Source organism: Schistocerca americana, chromosome 1 (assembly GCF_021461395.2).
Source record: "Schistocerca americana isolate TAMUIC-IGC-003095 chromosome 1, iqSchAmer2.1, whole genome shotgun sequence".
In the NCBI taxonomy this organism is placed as follows: Eukaryota; Metazoa; Arthropoda; class Insecta; order Orthoptera; family Acrididae; genus Schistocerca; species Schistocerca americana.
In genome coordinates, this window is record NC_060119.1 from 1,263,736,621 (window position 1) to 1,263,753,866 (window position 17,246).

Below are 17,246 nucleotides of genomic sequence, written 5' to 3' on the forward strand. Positions count from 1 at the left end.
CGGTTCACACAATAACAAAAACATGGTAACAACAACAAAAACAAACGAAGTAACGAACAGTACACACAAGACTCAGCCGAAACTAACAGCGACTGTCAACTGTAAACTGTCAAGCTATCGCTGTCTGCCACCAGAGGGGCTACGAGTGGAGCAGATCCGGAGTCAGCCGAACCGAAGTTAGCCGAGTTCACCCGAACGGCTCCACAATTCGCTATCCCCAGACGTAAGTGAGAACCAAAGTGTTTACGATCTTTGAGAGTGTTAGCGCTATCGCGTGGAGCGCGGGCAGAGAGGAGTCTAGCTGGGGCAGTGCAGTGGAGCAGGTGTGTTGTGTGACACTCCCTCGAGTTGCGCTTTCGGGGTTTGGCAGCATGTAATTGCGCTCGACTTACTATGATAGTTTCGGACATGGTGTCGCGGACGGGAAGCGTTAGCTGACACACATCAAGAGCCCGTTTCGGCTGGAGGCCGTGTCGAGAAGAAGGCGCGCCATCATCCAGCTTCTGCAACAGCGACGGCCGACAATGACTGACTGTCGCCACCTCCTCGATCGACAGCTTCAAACCCTTAATCAAACAACAAGGAAGACTGGAAGCACGTAAAGTTTTAGAACTGTATGGCAGACCTCAGCTTTTAAAATTGTCGCATCACAAAAGTACAGCAACTTAGCATGAAACTTTGTTGCTCATTGTCCCAATGGCATTACCAAGCAGGGTCCCTTCCTTTTCCGAAATGAAGCCGAGTGTCGTTGAAATTCAGACGCCAGCATTAAAGTAATATCATATCATTTCACTGCTTTAATTTCAAAGTTCAGTTAAGGTATTCATAGCTGGCTACAATATTTAGATTACACAAGCACAAATTAAGAGTGCGAGTTTTGTTAGCATATTTTAGCTTACCTGTGACTGCAGCTCAGCTTGGTACGTACTAAATTTTACTATTGTTAATTGTTCAGAATCATTTAATTCAAGTTTAAAGTTAAAGCTCTTATTTCTAAATCGTGTAGATTCAAGTGGCTTTTGAATTGATTGTTGAGGTAGCCCAAGACTAACCGTATTTTACTGAATTTCGATGTGCTTCAGAAACAAAGCTCACTAATAATTTCAGTCACTAAATTAACTTTCAATTTTCCGGTTTTATTAATTCTTTTGCTAAATTAAGTCAGAGTGTAGCGAAATTTATTACTTCTGACAAACTTTCAGTTTTCACACTACGCGTGTCAACCTTCAGTTGCCACGCTTCTATTGCTAATTATATGTGTAATAACCTTTCTTTTTTCAGTTACTATAGTAATTGTCCATAGGACTGGCGACTGTAATTTCCCCCAAATCCCAAATATCTAATTACCACTAGTTAATTGTTAACGTAACGGCCGCATATTTACTTTCTTTACTTACTTTACCCCTTTTCATAATCAATTTCCACCAGTTTCATTTGCATTTTTCCTTTCATTTAGATGTAACCCTTTCCTCCCTCTTTACCGACAGATTAACTTCGGTGACGATTGCTTTTCTCAAATTTCCATCATTAGGTACACGCGGTTTAATTTTTCACTGTCATTAGGGTCGATAAGTGAGGGGGAGGTTACAATCAGTCGCCTAGAACTTAGAACTAATTAAACCTAACTAACCTAAGGACATCACACACATCCATACCCGAGGCAGGATTCGAACCTGCGACCGTAGCAGTCGCTCGGCTCCAGACTGTAGCTCTTAGAACCGCACGGCCACTCCGGCAAGCTTCTTCATCTCCCACTACTTACTGCAACCTACATCCTTCTCAATCTGCTTCGCGTATTCATCTCTTGGTCTCCCTCTACGATTTTTACCCTCCACGCTGCCCTCGAATGCAATTTGTGATCCCCTGATGCCTTAGAACATGTCCTACCAACTGGCCGCTTCTTCGTGTCAAGTTGTGCCACAAACTCCTCTTCTGCCCAATTCTATTTAATACCTCCTCATTAGTTATGTGATCTACCCATCTAATCTTCAACATACTTCTGTAGCACCACATTTCGAAAGCTTAAATATTATTGTGTGGAAATTTCAGACATTATTTTCCAGAAGCCAACCGGTTTTCTTACTGCCTGATAAAATTGGATAACAGTATTTCTACAGAACTTTCTTTCATAACTAGAGTTTCGCGGCCTCGGTAATTGTAGATATTAGGTGGTGTTTTTTGTCAACGCTGCTTTCACATCATCTTGTAAGTATCTACGTTGCCGAGTGAAGGGACATTGAGCAGACGCCGTTCTGAGGCAGGTGAATTCTAATTTGCAGACTGCACAGTGGCAACGACGAATAGACACGCGAGAAATTAAACCACGATCCGCCACATGTCGTTTCCCCACTATTTTGACTGATCTTGACCCTGTAAATACACTCTAAGACAAAAGAATCCCAATCAGTAGATGCGATGTATATGTAGAGAAAACGACTGCAGTTTCAGAAAAAATTGGGTGTTTTATTCCAAAGATAGAGCTTCACAAAGAGAGCAAGTCAATAACGCGATATTCCAACTCTGGCCATTATGCAAGAAGTTGTTCGGCTTGACATTGATTGACAGAGTTGGTGGACGCCTTCCTGAAGGATATCGTGCAAAGTTCTGTCCAATTGGCGAGTTATATCGTCAGAATCCAGAGATGGTTGGAGAGCCCTGTCCATAATGATCCAAACGTTCAAAATTGGGGGAACAACCGGCGACCATGCTGGCAAAGATAGGGTTTGGAAAGCAGGAAGACAATCAGCAGAAACTCTGTCGTGTGCGGGCGGGGGTTGTCTTGCTCAAATATAAACCCAGGATGGCTTTCTGTGAAGTGTGACATACAGGAGCGTATAATGTCGTCGATGTACCGCTGGGCTGTGAGGGTGCCGCGGCTTCAATCAAGGGGTCCTTCTGTGGAGAGAAATGGTACACCAGACCATCACTTCTGGGGGCCGACAGGCGGGTTAGTATCGCACCGATGTGTGGGACGACTCCAGATACATCTTCGCTGGTCGTCACTAGTCTAGTCGATGAAAGGCCAGACCGAAGACGTGTTTGGTGGCAACCCAGATAGCGATTGGATACCAGCCTGAGTGTCATCCGCGGTACCGCCCGACAACCAGGTGTGATGGTCTGGGGTGCCGCTTTTTTCCGTAGTTTGGCCCCTTGCTTGTCATCTGCGTTACCCTTACAGCACAGCGCAACGTCATTCACCCCACCCTGGGATTACGTTTCGCCGAGGTAGTGACCACCTTCAAACGGCGAGAGTTTCTACTGCTTGTCTTCGTTCTTGCAGTTCCATAGTTTGTTCGATAACGTCGCCGGATGTTTGCAGCATTATGGGCAGAGCTCTCCAACCATCTCGGAATTTTGCGCCCGTTGGATAAAATTGGGCATGATACCCCTCAGGAAGACATCCAATAACTCTGTCACTCAACGTGAAGCAGTTTAACTGCTTCCACAAGGACCAGAGGTGGACCAATGCGTTATTGATCTGCTCAGTTGTGCAGCTCCTTCTCTTGAATGAAACATCCATGTTTTCTGAAATTGTAATCATTTGTTTGTCTGTAAATGTACATCACTTCTATCGATTTCCATCCCATTCGAATAATTCCTTCATGATGCGTCGTGTTTTTACCCCTCTCAGAATATAGAAAAAGTACTGTACATGTTAAGGTATTCAATCACATTTGTATGATCCTACACCAAGAGTAAACTAATCTGAAACATTGTGTCTCATGAAAGATAAAGTTCCAGACAAAAGTTTTTGTTTCATTCAAACTGAAGATTTCTTATATGAATAATTTATAGTTTTCTGCAAATTGTACCATTAACGTCCACAGCAATATGTACTGCTATTAAGGTGTAATGGCTAATGTTTTGTGTGTTACATTTTCATTTGCTTCCAATTTTCTGTATATTTACTGAGTGCCAGTCACCTGATGAGATTTTTTTAGTAGTAGGAGACACATTTACAATTCAGTCGAATTTAGTTCGCATTGAATTTTGTTTTAGATAATCTTAATTATTTTGTATAGTATTTTATTGTTAACAATCAAACATATTTTATGTTATGTTGCCTCTCAATCGTACGTTTCTATAAACAAGCAACAGTCTCCCTCTTAAAAAAAAAAAAAAAAAAAAAAAAAGATTGAGCTCATATTATATCATTCACATTTACTGAATTCTCGATCAGTGCTTAGCAGAAATTATGTTTATGTACTCATGAGCCAGCGATGACTTGTTGCTTTAGACCATCTGCAGCTGACAACTGAATGTTGTAAACACAAATAAAATGACACGCAGATTAAACAGATAATATTTATACACAACATACAAAAATAATGGCATATGTTTGCAACATTCATTTGTCACCTAACGATGGCCGAGGAGCGAAAAGCCGAAAGATATTTTGTGACCAAATAAATAAAATTTGCAGAAAATTAGTGTTCTCCATTTTAATATTATAACACAATTATTTTTATTTCTTCTAGAAACAATAGCAGAAACCGCTTTTAATCAGACTCTGTTTCCCATTTTCCTTTTTTGCAAACTAATTTTTAACTCTCGTTTAAATATGTGTTTATTATTTTTCCAGCTAGCATTCCTTGTTAGTATGAAGTGGACGATTAATTCAGCAGCTTCCTAGCTGCAGCGAAGAGAATGGTAAATGACTACAAAACAATTAGAAAGTAGAGCAGAAGGTAAGGAAAACATTTAGACATCGTTTAAGTTTAACGTTTTATATTCTGTTTTGGTATAGAGAGTACAGGTTTACCACAAGTTCCTTCACTTTTGTTCTCTGCCTTAGTATGACAATGTATTTTGTGGGCACACTGTTAACCATATGCTACCAGAGACTTATGAGTAGGGATTGTATAAATTTTTAATTTTCTTTGTAATGCTTGAAAGTGCAACTATCAATATTTTGAAAATTTTAGTTTTGGATGCAGATATTTTCCTCATTCCATTCTAGTCTCTGAAAATGGTTGACGTATGACTGAAGCTGGTACAATTTCCGGGATTGTCTGTAGGAAAAAAAGGAATAGTACCTTTCTGTTAGGGAGTCTGAAGATTTTTTGTAAGTTTGGTTGTTTAAGAACTTTCCCAAACGAGGAAGGGTAGTGATAGGATTAAATGTGATGGATACTCAAACATAATAAAAGAAATTTTTCGTTCCTCATTGACAATATACATAATAGATCAGATAATGTGAGCTCTCCACGAAATAAGCAGTTTACTGGCTGGAACTATGTTGAACTTTTTGTGATAAGGTGAGTGTAAATAATTACAAACAAGTTTGTAGAAATATTTATTCAACTACATTTCGAAATATACACATAAAACACAGTGCAATACATTTTTGTCATTTACAAAAAGCTGTAAGCAGGCTCGTGGAAAATAAAAAAAAAATCATGTTAGGAACAAAACCAAAGACATGTTTCACACCTGTAAATGGTAATGGCAACAGAAGTAGTAATTTCTGTGTAAGCATCGCCAGATAGCAAAGAAAAATCTGGGAGATTATTATACGAGAGTATTACTGAGTATTAAAGTCTTCATGGGAAAATACTTTTCTCCTACCATCAGCTGTACATTCAGTGTGAATCTTATCTGAGATCTTAAATAATTTTGTCACCTGCAATGTGATACACAGCTAATTATCAGAGAGCTATTGTACTTACTGACATTTTCCTGCTGTGAATCCGCATTGTAAATGTGGACTTTGTCTTATGATTCAATATTTGTCCTACAGAGTCCTGTTTAACAGCGTAAATTTGTTCCAGAAACACGCTCATGTAACTGCAGTTGCCATATTATGTCTAGTGTGAAAAAGTTGAAGATTCCTTCCATTTCATTTCATTTCCCTTCAAAACACATTTACCTTGGTCGCAGCTGTGACTCACAGGTATTAGGATATAAGTGGATTTTGCTCGCCTGCTGCATTTCTGTTTAAAACCAACATAAAAAACATCAGAACATAAATGAGTATGGAATGTCAAAACTATTGCGCCTGATTAGATCACGTATTTAAGTAAAGCATTTTCCACACAAGGCATGTCTTTGGAACAGTCGACCATGACAAAAAAATTATGTTTACTATTAAGAAAGAGAGAAGTTGAGTTTTGCCTTCTGGAGGTGAGCTGCGAAATAATCTCATGTTGCATTATCAAGTCTTAGTGTCACATCCATACAGCTAGAAGACAGGATGGAGAGAAACATTTAGTGCGCGGGATCTGTGTCCCCTTAAGTTTATGAGTCTGCACAAAACTAAAATATTGGTCGCTCTGGAATGCTGAAGAAAGTTAGAAATCAAGTTTGTCTTTAGAGCTATACATCTATGTATATATATATATTCACAATCACAATCAGTGCAAAGAAATACATACAGAAATACAATGAATGTGATTTCAATACAGTTACATTGCCTTTGAGTTCATTTTTAGGAATTTATGTACACAAAAGCATTATTAAACATAATTACAGTAAGCCCTAATATACTAGTATCTGTACTTGCGTTTCGCCTACATTCTTATTTGCAGTGCACATCCATTAGTACAAATTACTGAACAATACGCAAAAACTGTCCATGTTTCGCCATGACGCTTCAGCAACTTTTCTATTAGAAAAAGAGTCCATTTACACTGACACGAGTGAAAAATAATTAAATGCATACTTAGTTCTTAAGTAGTGGTCTCCAGTGTACTTTGACTAGATAAATAACGTAGGTGTGACCGCCGCTGCCGCAAGTGGAGGCAATCGGCCGGTCCTAAGTACTAGACTTTGTACGGCCCTGCTCGGCCACGCCACGATGGCGGCGACAATAGCTTGGCAAGTGCTTGCTTACAAGTTATCGCTATGAGGAACAGCAGCACGCAATGCTGCGCGTCTCCGCTTCGGAGTCGGGTCCTGGACAATAGTTATTTCCTAACTGTGACTACCGAATCCTCTGAAATGACTCATTCCACGCACACAGCAATTTGCAGAAATGTGAAAGAGCGGCTCCTTCCTTACAACGAAAATTTTACGACATTAAGTTTGTTACAATTATTAGTGCTCCACTTAACTTTTAAAGTGGGGTAACATTTGACAACATCTAATCATGCATGCTGCATTAAGTATGGTTATAATAAATACATTTTAAGTACGATTGTCACAAAGGAAAGTGACAGATGATATATAGGAAAATCAATGTCAACGGCACAAATGGATCTTCGAAAGAGTCAGACCCATCTTAAATTCATTATGGTCTTGACAAATAGTCTGATGCACTGCGTAGATCTGACAACGTCATTTCACACAAGCGCCACAGTATGACGCCCTTTTGACTTCACAGAGCTGCACGTATTGTCCACTTATAGCACACGCAGTCACTGTAGTCTACAGCTGAGCTACACACGAAAAGACCTGACTGGAACACACCATTCAGAAATGTTTCAGTCACCGGACACTGTTACATACGAATAAGGATCATGAACGGGTCTGAGGCACTGAGCGCTGAACCACATTCAAAGTGCGCGAGTGAAATCAAATGAAAACCTTCTCACTCCAGTTGTAGTAGCTACGAGAAATCAACTGACAATCGACAGTATCGCGAATTTGTACTCCCTAGTACTCTTCTGCTGATGAATCGTCTCGACGGACACCCAAATGCATTACGACAAGAATAGTTGACCAACAGCTGAACTGCAGATGCGTAGTAGAGGCGTGGGCTGCCTCTGTTGACGAGTTCTCGCAGTCACGGATTCTTGTGCAGCCAGCACGACATGCAGGCGTGCGAACTTCGAAGTGGCGGACACCCGTTTCAGGAACTCAGCTCAGCTCTGGAAAAATAAAAGTGGACGTCACACGCGTTTATGGACTAGAAACTGAAGCACTGCAACTACTATTAACATGCACGCATTAAATTAAATGTCACGATTTCTAAATGCCGTCCAACTTTTCACCGACCACACTGAGGCGTAGCATCTTACGCCGCGCCTATGTTAAGTAAGAGACGGTAGTGGGCAAACCCATTCATACATTAGTCATGTCACGCGTTTTGATCCAGTAGCTAGCTGTAAGTAGTTTCGGTTGTGGCCGTTAGGTGTCAGCATCTTACGGACTATTGTCAGGTAGCTAAAATTGTACATCTGGGAAACAAAACTGTATTTATTGCGATTATTGTGACTTTCATTAATTATTGCTAATGTGTTTAATTATTGGTATGAATGATTGTGTGAATGTGAAGTATTAAGTAATTGAATATTGTTACGTCTGTTAACTGAGTATATGTGAGCGCGAGGACTGTATACAGAGAGTGAATCATTCCAGGGGAAATGTAAAGTGAATCTAGCCAGTTTATGGGACTGTGGGAAGAAGCTACGTGTTACGATACTTTTGTTATGTAAAGAGGGAGTTAACTGATGTGTGTAGATTTTATGAATTTGTTCTTCTGATAAATTGTTCACAAAAGCTATTAAGCTGTGATTGGGCAGAGTTACGAAGTAAATAAGCCAATCAGAGGACAGTACGTTCACACAGATTTTGTGGGCTAAAAGAATTGCTTCGTGAAGCAATTACAGATTAATTGTTAAAGTTGACCGTGAAGTGCCGCAAACTGGACGCAACCGTGTGGAAAAGACGAACACGTGAAATTCCTATTTTAATATGTGAATCAAAATCCGCCTGGCTTGTTGTACAACTGAACATTCGTAGTGGCAAAATTGTGTAATATCTGAGCGAGTCTTCTGCCACAGGCAGTCCGTTTGTTAATCCTTTTGGTAACGTGTTTTGTTAATTACCGTAAACTGGCTTTTACGAGTGAGTGTGATTGCGTGTAAATGACGAAACGGTAACTTAATATTAGAGCGGGATTGGAGGTGTTTTGTATCAAACAAGTAACATTATATTGAAGTTTTTACTCGCAAACTACCGTTCAATTAATCGCTCAGCTAGACTGATACTAAAAACCACTTTGTGCTGCAGCGATATGTAGTGTGGCTAGTTTCTGCTTCAGCTTCTCGTGGCCGACGAGCATAACGTATTTTTCTAACAGGAGAGGCGTGTGGACAGGACTGCAAAATAAGAAATCACTGAGAGTTGAGTTTAGCTCTTTGCTATTGTACGAAACACAAATAACAGTGCCGTTGGAACATATTAAATTATCTGAATGACATAATTTCATCCACCAGAGATCTTAACTGCGATTTAAGGCATGTTGTAGTGCAAGAGGTAATTTCAATGGCTATCAATATAGAATCAGTGAGTGCCTCCTGTATACAAGAAGCAAAGCGTCTCGCAAGACAGCTCACAAATTTTTCGTGCCAACGTACTTCTAGAGCGGGAACAAATTGCTACTATTGTTCCGCAGGTTTGAACATTAATTTAACTTCAGATCTTGTCACATATAAGTGACCTTCTGTCCAATACAGAAAAAACGGAAATAGTGCTTTACACTGATACTGCAAGCATCATAGTCAAGCCCAAGGGAGGTGAAAAATCTGGATAGGAATGTACATTAACTGATGAATACGTTATTTTATTTGCCTTCTCAAACATCATTTAGAGCTTTACAAGACGGATTAGATAAGGTATACGTTTTTCGTGTGTGTGTGTGTTTGTGTGTGTATACTTGGGGAACTGTTTGTCTGGGGAAAACTGTTTCTATCTTCGACAACATTTCTTTAATGTCTCTTTTGCTTCAATCATGTTGTGTAATGTTCCTCTCTACCTAGAAAAGTTTACTCGCTTCTAACACAGTTCCTTCCGAAGCATTATTCTCGCTTTTACTGGCCTTAACTACTAGTTTTAGTACACACTTAAGAAAAATTATGTCTCAAGTAATCTATCTACAAATTTTGATTGGGGAACAAGAGTAGCAGTTAACTTGGAAGTGGCAGGAACCTTACGACTGGACCTCTTCTAGTTCCAAGGTATTTATAAGAATTTTTTTTCGCAATGTGGGGCCACAGTCATAATATATTTCTTTAAAGTCAGTACTGCCATTAGACTGTTTTTTATTTGCAGTGTTACATTTATGTGATTATGATTTCGGCTTTAAAGTGCCGTTATCAAGTGTATTAATTGTTATACAGTGCCTAAGACGGCATACCGCCGTATATAAAATACAATATTAGACACATTGTTTAAGGGTCAATATTTCTGGCGTCTAATAGTGTATTTTAAATTCGAGAGTATGCCATCTTAGGCACCGTATAACACTTAATACACTTGATACTGGCACTTTGAAGCGGAAATCATGATCGTATAAATGTAACACTGCAAATAAAAAACAGTCTAATGGCGGTACTGTCTTTAAAGAAGTATTTATAAGAGTTGAAGGTCAATGCGGAAACTACAATTCCCTAAAGTAGTAATTTTCGCTTCTCAGAACCATACGTAAAAATGTACATTGAAGACTTCCAACTATTGTCAGGATAAAGAAATGTTGAGCCCTATTTTTTAACATACCTGTCCTTAGCTGTGCTGTAGCGTTCTAGTCTTGTAATTACGAGATTGTTGGTTCAGTTCTCGCTGGACGCAAACTTTTATTACTTTCATTTGTATTTTATGGTTTCAATCAAAATTCAATGTTAACTAACAAATACAAAAACGTATATTTTTGCCGGAAAAAATGCAACACCATGGAGCATTGTGTTCGGTAGCGCCAGGGTACATCAATATGTACATAGCGAAGGGTCGTCGTGTTAGTGATTGATTTGTCACGGTCGTCGGCGATCAGACGGCGACCACACTGCGCTCAGGAAGCCTATCCGTGTACTTCGTGTCTGGACTCTGCAAGCAGTAACTGTGCCGAGTTTACAGGTTAACAGTGTTCGCGATGTTCTTTCTAGGGTATTACGATACCCCACCGCCCAATACATACTTTTGTTGAACATCTTCGGACATTTCAACGGGATCGTACTTTGGGCCTGCTGGAAGCTGGATAGAGGTATTGACGGACTGCTGCACATGTCGGCCACAATGTATCGGTGGTGGGTCGCTGCTTTCAGCAGTGTTCTGTGAACATCCGGGCACCTGTGGACCAGGTTCTGGACGTCCGCGTACTAAAGACGCACAGCAAGATCGACACATTGTGGAAGAACCAGTTGTAACAGAACTGAAATGGGGGTAGGCTGCCAGTAATTTGGAGCCCGCGCGTCAGAAACGGGCGCACTGGTGTGAGACTGCAAGGGAGTGCACCCTGATGCCATCTATTGGCGAAACCGGGAATTAGCGCTACCTGTCAGACAATGCACTAAGCTCTCGGTATCAAACGTATTCTTTTTCTTGGTAATTATAAGTTATTACTGTATAATTTAATATTGTAAAGCGCTAGTAGTAAATTATTATGACTGGTATGAACTCCAGGGTAATAAATATAAATTATCTTAAATACTAAATGATTTCAGTGAAAAGGTGATAGGGGAACGCCCCCACTCTAGGTGATACGAGCGTAGCTAGGGGTAGCTGGAGACACAGGGACTGAACAATGGAATGGCCTGGGGAGTGTTGACGTGATCGGACGTGCGTAACTCCGCTCACGCAAAAGTGATTGTGCAACAGCGAAGAGGCGAATATCGTCGCCGCTTGTGGAGTAAAACGCGACGAATGATTACCGAAGCCGCCTCTATGCCACTGGGGCTGATTGTAAGAGTTCCTGCGCCCAGATTTTATGGCGGACGTGCAGTAGGTTATACGAGTGCTACAGCTCGTAGTTCCAGCCGCCATTGAGGGCATGAGGCGTGAAGAGCTGCGTTAGCCACATGCATCTCACCACCAGCACCGACACGTCTACCCAAGGCAAGACTGCTTGCAATTGTTAAGTCGAACTTTGTATACATGTAAAAGGAGAATACCAGTTTTCTCTTATGCAAATACAGAGGACAGAATATAGTACTGAGTAAAATTACGACGCATGCTGTTCGCTGTAAAGTGTAGTAACCTCAAACATAGTATAGTGAAATCAGACTGAGGCCACCATCGCCTCTTTCATTTACAATTCTTTTTGTTGTAGAATACTTTAGCGGATAAGAATGTTGAAAAGAGCAATGGTCACACCAGAATGAGTCGCCTATTTATAGTTACTTAAATTTTTCTGAGTAACCTTTCAAGTAAAGTCACTTAAGCAATTCTATATCAATTGTCCAAAGAGTAATATCCAAAATCATTACATAAAGTTGAAAGATAGAATTTTGTTAACCCAAGTTGCATAAGTTGTCTTGGTAGTAATTACCAAGCCAACTCACAGAAATTGAAAGAGTATTTGCTTTGTAGAATCACCTCGAATGATCAGAAATATTAATATTCAGAATTAAGTTTAAATTCAACTCAAGCCGTTTCACTCTGAAACGAGCCAAAAATTGATTTATTCTTTTGCTCCTTCAGAGCTGGCGACCGTAGTTATCAGTATTTTCAGGAGGATTCGACGGTAAGTCTGCTGCTCTCGTCGTGCTGGTAGGATTATCCACTGCTGCTAGCAGTGGTGATTGGATACATAAGCTCACTACCAAGTTAAGTGGGTCAGGTAGGCAGTGTTACCGTGTGAACTGTAGGGCACTGTAGGCCGTGGATCGAACCCGTTCAATCATCACAGCTCTTTGGGAAATAGTCCGGTTAGGAGTGTGCTAATCATTAGTTAAATACTGGCGAGTAACGGTCAAAATGTGCACGCAAGTGAATTTAACAAGGTCCACGTAGCACATAGTTAATGTGGTGCAAAGGCGAGGGTAGGAGTGGAGTAAAAGTGAACTGAGCTTGTGGCAGCTGTGCTGTATTCAAATATTAACAACGGGAATTCACTACTATCTCTTACCATTAGGACTGAGCTAATTACGGTTAAAATACGTAGCAGTAAGCGCAAAGGCGTGACAGCTACAAGTCCGTATTGGTTTTATACATACGGAATTAGGAAGCGGGTCAATCCATCAGTGGAGGGGGTTAAAACAACCGAATCAGTTGAGACCATACCCCATTTACTGATGGAAAGATTCGGCGGTTCGGTCGCACAGTGGTCGACCGGACATCACCTAGGGATTAAACCCAGGCACGTGCCGCACCTGCTGTTTCACGAGGGCTATCGGGAACCGTCTGGCTGTAGCAGAATTAAAATCACGAGAGCCCCTGTGCGGGCTACCACTGACGCCATGACACCGCCAAGCATGGCTACTCAGGTGTCGTGAGAGAGTTGACTCGAGAGTGGAATGGTGTTTGTAGCCTTCAGCGATGAGGACTAGGTTCAACCCGCAAGCGAGTGACGGACACATCGTTAATGGCGAAGACCTGGTGATTCCAGAGTGCACTCGCCCACGATATACAAGTCCCACTGCATCTTTCACGGCGCGGCGGAGCCATTAGTGACTCGCAGCCACACAGGGCAAAGTTACCAGCGACCTCTTCACTGAACGTATTGTTATCTGTATGCTACTAACATTTCCTCGATAGGAAGGTGGTCCGTTTTTACAGCAGTGCCCGGCAGCAAGACCACCACAACTCTCGCTGACTGAAAACGTGTGACGAAGTGGAAATTTATTCGCTCTGCAGGGCCTGTAAGAATTATTTAGCGGAAGTCCATCAAAATGCTTAAGATCCTTGGAACAATGTATCGCAGAAGACCATTCGGCAGCTTTATGATCGTTTGCACGCGCGAATACGATGTATTGATGCGATTGTTTGGACAGCCTTTACTGTAACGTCTGTTTCATTTGGTCTGAATTTTTGTAATACACACTCCTACAATGATAAAACAACTTTCGCACCTCTTGTCAATTAAATGCTCTTGTCCTTGAAAGTTTTGCGTTTCTTCCCGGCAGTAATATATATTACTGTCGGTTAGAAATGTTAACTAACGGCCGGCCGAAGTGGCCGTGCGGTTAAAGGCGCTGCAGTCTAGAACCGCAAGACCGCTACGGTCGCTGGTTCGAATCCTGCCTCGGGCATGGATGTTTGTGATGTCCTTAGGTTAGTTAGGTTTAACTAGTTCTAAGTTCTAGGGGACTAATAACCTCAGCAGTTGAGTCCCATAGTGCTCAGAGCCATCTGAACCATTTGTTAACTAACAAATATTGGATCGCAATTTTGTGATAAAATGATATTTTATTCACTGTTTCGCTTTTTTGTAGCAAATATTAATTCATTGTGATAATATGATTTTTTATTTAATGTTTCGCTTTTCTTAGAAAATATTAATGCATTATGAATACTCCTATTTTCATGCGATTAATAATTAAAAGTTATCATTACTTTATCACAAAAGTATGAGAATATTTGTTAGTCAACTTTTCAGTCTTTAGAAATACAGAATGCAATAGTACGTATGTAATAAAAAATTGTGTCAATCATGAATCGAACTAGCATTTCGCAATTACAAGACTAAAAAGCTACGGACAGAGGTTCAACTTTTTTTAAACTTCACAGCGTTCGGAAATTTTCAAAATCGATTCTTTCGAATGTTTTTGAGAACTGCATCGAACTGCTACACGAAATTGATGTGTGGACACTTACTCCCAAATGGTATTAGTAGGATATGAAGAGCGCCAGCCTTTAATGTCCCAATGCTGGACTTCAAAAATTATTAAAAAATCAACAAGCCTTGCAGGGGACGAAACCAAGAAAAGCAGAGAGAGGGATATATATATGTCGCCTGGGAAACGTCGTCAATGAAAACCGGATTATATGACCACTTTGTGCGTCCCTTTCTCCATCTGCTTTATGAATTTACTGCCAGCTTCTTTCTCCATCCTTTTAATAAAATTCAATAATGCAGACCTGTATTACGGCACGAGCTGCAAAGAGAGAGAGAGAGTTATTCAGCTACGAATTTCGCTTTGCGTTGAGGAGGTGGGAGAAAGAGGCAGGGTACGTAGGTGTCATCAAAGCCCAGCGGGCATCGGGGACTTTCTTTCACGAATGCTTGCAGAGAGTGAACACGCTGATTAAAAGCGGCGTTGTGTGTGTGTGCGAGCGCGCAGCATAATTTAATTACACAAATGGCGTCCACTGTGCCCTCTTTCAACACCCTACACTCCACACTTTGCAACCGGTCCCCCCCTGTCAGACAATGTGATGGATGCTGGTGACAGGAAGGAGTACTAACGACTCTTTCGTTGCGAAACATCCAGAAAAGCATCGTCGGTTCCATCTTTCGAGTCATGGTTTAGTTATCGAAGTCCTCAGCTCTTGTCCCTTCGCTATATTTGCTTTCCGATCCAAACCAAGTTTCGAATCTGTCGGATATGGACGCACCACTGACGAAAGGTCTAAATCTACATCCCTATTACTGTGGAGTGTGTGGCAGTGGGTAGCTTTTCATTGGGCCATACGTTTACTGCGCGTTTGATTCATTAATGAAGGGTGCCAAAGACTGATTGTACACCTCTATGAGAGCTGTTGTTTGCACAGTTTTATCTCCACGATCTCTACGGGATAGACACAAGTGTTGGACAAAAATAGGGAAACACCGAAAAGCATAGCACATTACCGTGACTAATACGGTGCAGGACACCCGTTGGCATTCCAGACAGCTTTCAGTCGTCTCGAACGGATGAATACAGGTCCTATACGATTTTCAAGAAAATCTTATATCACTGTCACTGCAAAAATAGTGAAAATTTTTAACGATGATGGAAGAGCATTGCGATTACACAGCCTTCTCTCCAAAGTAGACCACAAAGGCTCACTAATATTGGCATCTAGTAACTGGTGGCCAGGGGAGATGCTACTGTTTATTCTCGTGCTCACAAAACCCGTCCTGGACATTGTGAGCTCTGTGAACAGCGACCCGCTTGTCTTGGAACACAGCACCACGATCGGGGAACAAACGCGGATGGACTTGATCAGCCAAAATGGTCACATAATCCTTGGTACTAACGCGGATTTTCAATGTAACCTTGGGGCCCATGGAACACCACGATATGGCTGCCCACATCGTCACTGAACCGCCGCCATGTTTCACTCTTAGTACGTAAACTCACTCAGAAGTTGGCAACAGCGTGATACAATACCAGAAGTTGGCAACAGCGTGATACAATACCCACCCGACCAAATGACATTGCAACATGGTCCACGTTTTACAGTTTCGGCACCACGTTTTCCTGTTACAGGCATCTGCATCACCGATGAGTGGTTACGGAATTCCAACTCCCCTGTAATTCCCTGCTCATGGAGCTCCCTTCGTGTTGTTTTGATGCTGATAGGCGGTTGCGACATTCAGTTCTGCAGTGACTTTTTCGGCTGTCGTCCTCTTATTCCTTGTCAGAACTCTCTTCAATGACCGTCTGTCAATCTCAACACGCATTTTCGTCCACATTGTGACTTAGAAGATGATGTTTCTACGCTTTCCCTGTATGCGGTGTTAATCAACGATACGGCGCCTCTTGCAACGCCAATCACTTCGGCTCCGTTCGTTACGGGAGCACACACCTCACTACCACCAACAATCTGACCACGGTCGAAGTCACTCAGCTCCGACACGATGCACTCACACCCACATAGAACTCTGTTCTGAGCACGAATGACACTTCCAACGTCTCGAGGACACTGCACGAGCGCCGTTCACGGTCAAATACGACAGCGCAACCTGCAGGTTAGGCTAACATCTGCATTTATGTTCAAGCACGCATTTCTCGCGATGTTCCCAAATTTTTGTCCAACCCTTGTGCATAGGAACCTGAAGAACGTTTGTGGTGTCTGTAATGAAAGACAATGCCTCAAGAGTTTTCTGAGCAGATTCTCGCAAGAAGTGTGGTATCTCCTTTCGTCTTTTTTTTTAAAAAATTTCATTATTTCTGTTACAGTCACTCATTAGTCAATAAATTATGCGACTTCCGCACAACCCTCCTTTGGATACGAGAACTGCCCCTTCTCTTTTCGAACTGACACTTTTGCCATCCACTACTCAAGCGATTTGTATAGAAACTCTTTTGTACACAAACTGTAGTTTCCCAGCATCGTAAAAAAGAGTCACAGTCTGCCATTTGCTTTACATGCATCAGAGACTATGTGGTCGTCCCACTTCGTGTTTCTAAACACTATCTATCTATATATCCGAATCCCGCTCCAGCTACTGCCGGGTCTGGGTGCTGACGAGTCCTCTCCATTTGGCTCGGTCCTCCCACCACTTTCCTTCCTCCACTTGCTGCCAGGTCACACCACTCCTTTCTACAGGTATTCTCACTCCCATTTTCCACCGTGTTCTTGGGCGCCCTCTAGGTCTTTCCCCATCCATGTTTAGTTCTTCCATAATTTTGGGGAGTCTCTTCCCATGCATCCTTTTAACAGGC

At 41.6% G+C, this 17,246-nt stretch overlaps 1 protein-coding gene across 1 annotated transcript in view; it reads right to left on the bottom strand.

Annotated features, from left to right (window-relative positions):
- Positions 1-5,325: 5,325 nt before the first annotated feature.
- LOC124598897 (ras-GEF domain-containing family member 1B-like) overlaps positions 5,326-17,246 on the bottom strand; it is a 495,556-nt gene continuing 483,635 nt past the window's right edge. Inside the window, exon 10 of the mRNA XM_047136034.1 lies at positions 5,326-7,808. Within this exon, the coding sequence (XP_046991990.1) occupies positions 7,790-7,808 (19 nt within the window). The 3' untranslated portion in view covers positions 5,326-7,789. The remainder of the gene's footprint in view (positions 7,809-17,246) is intronic.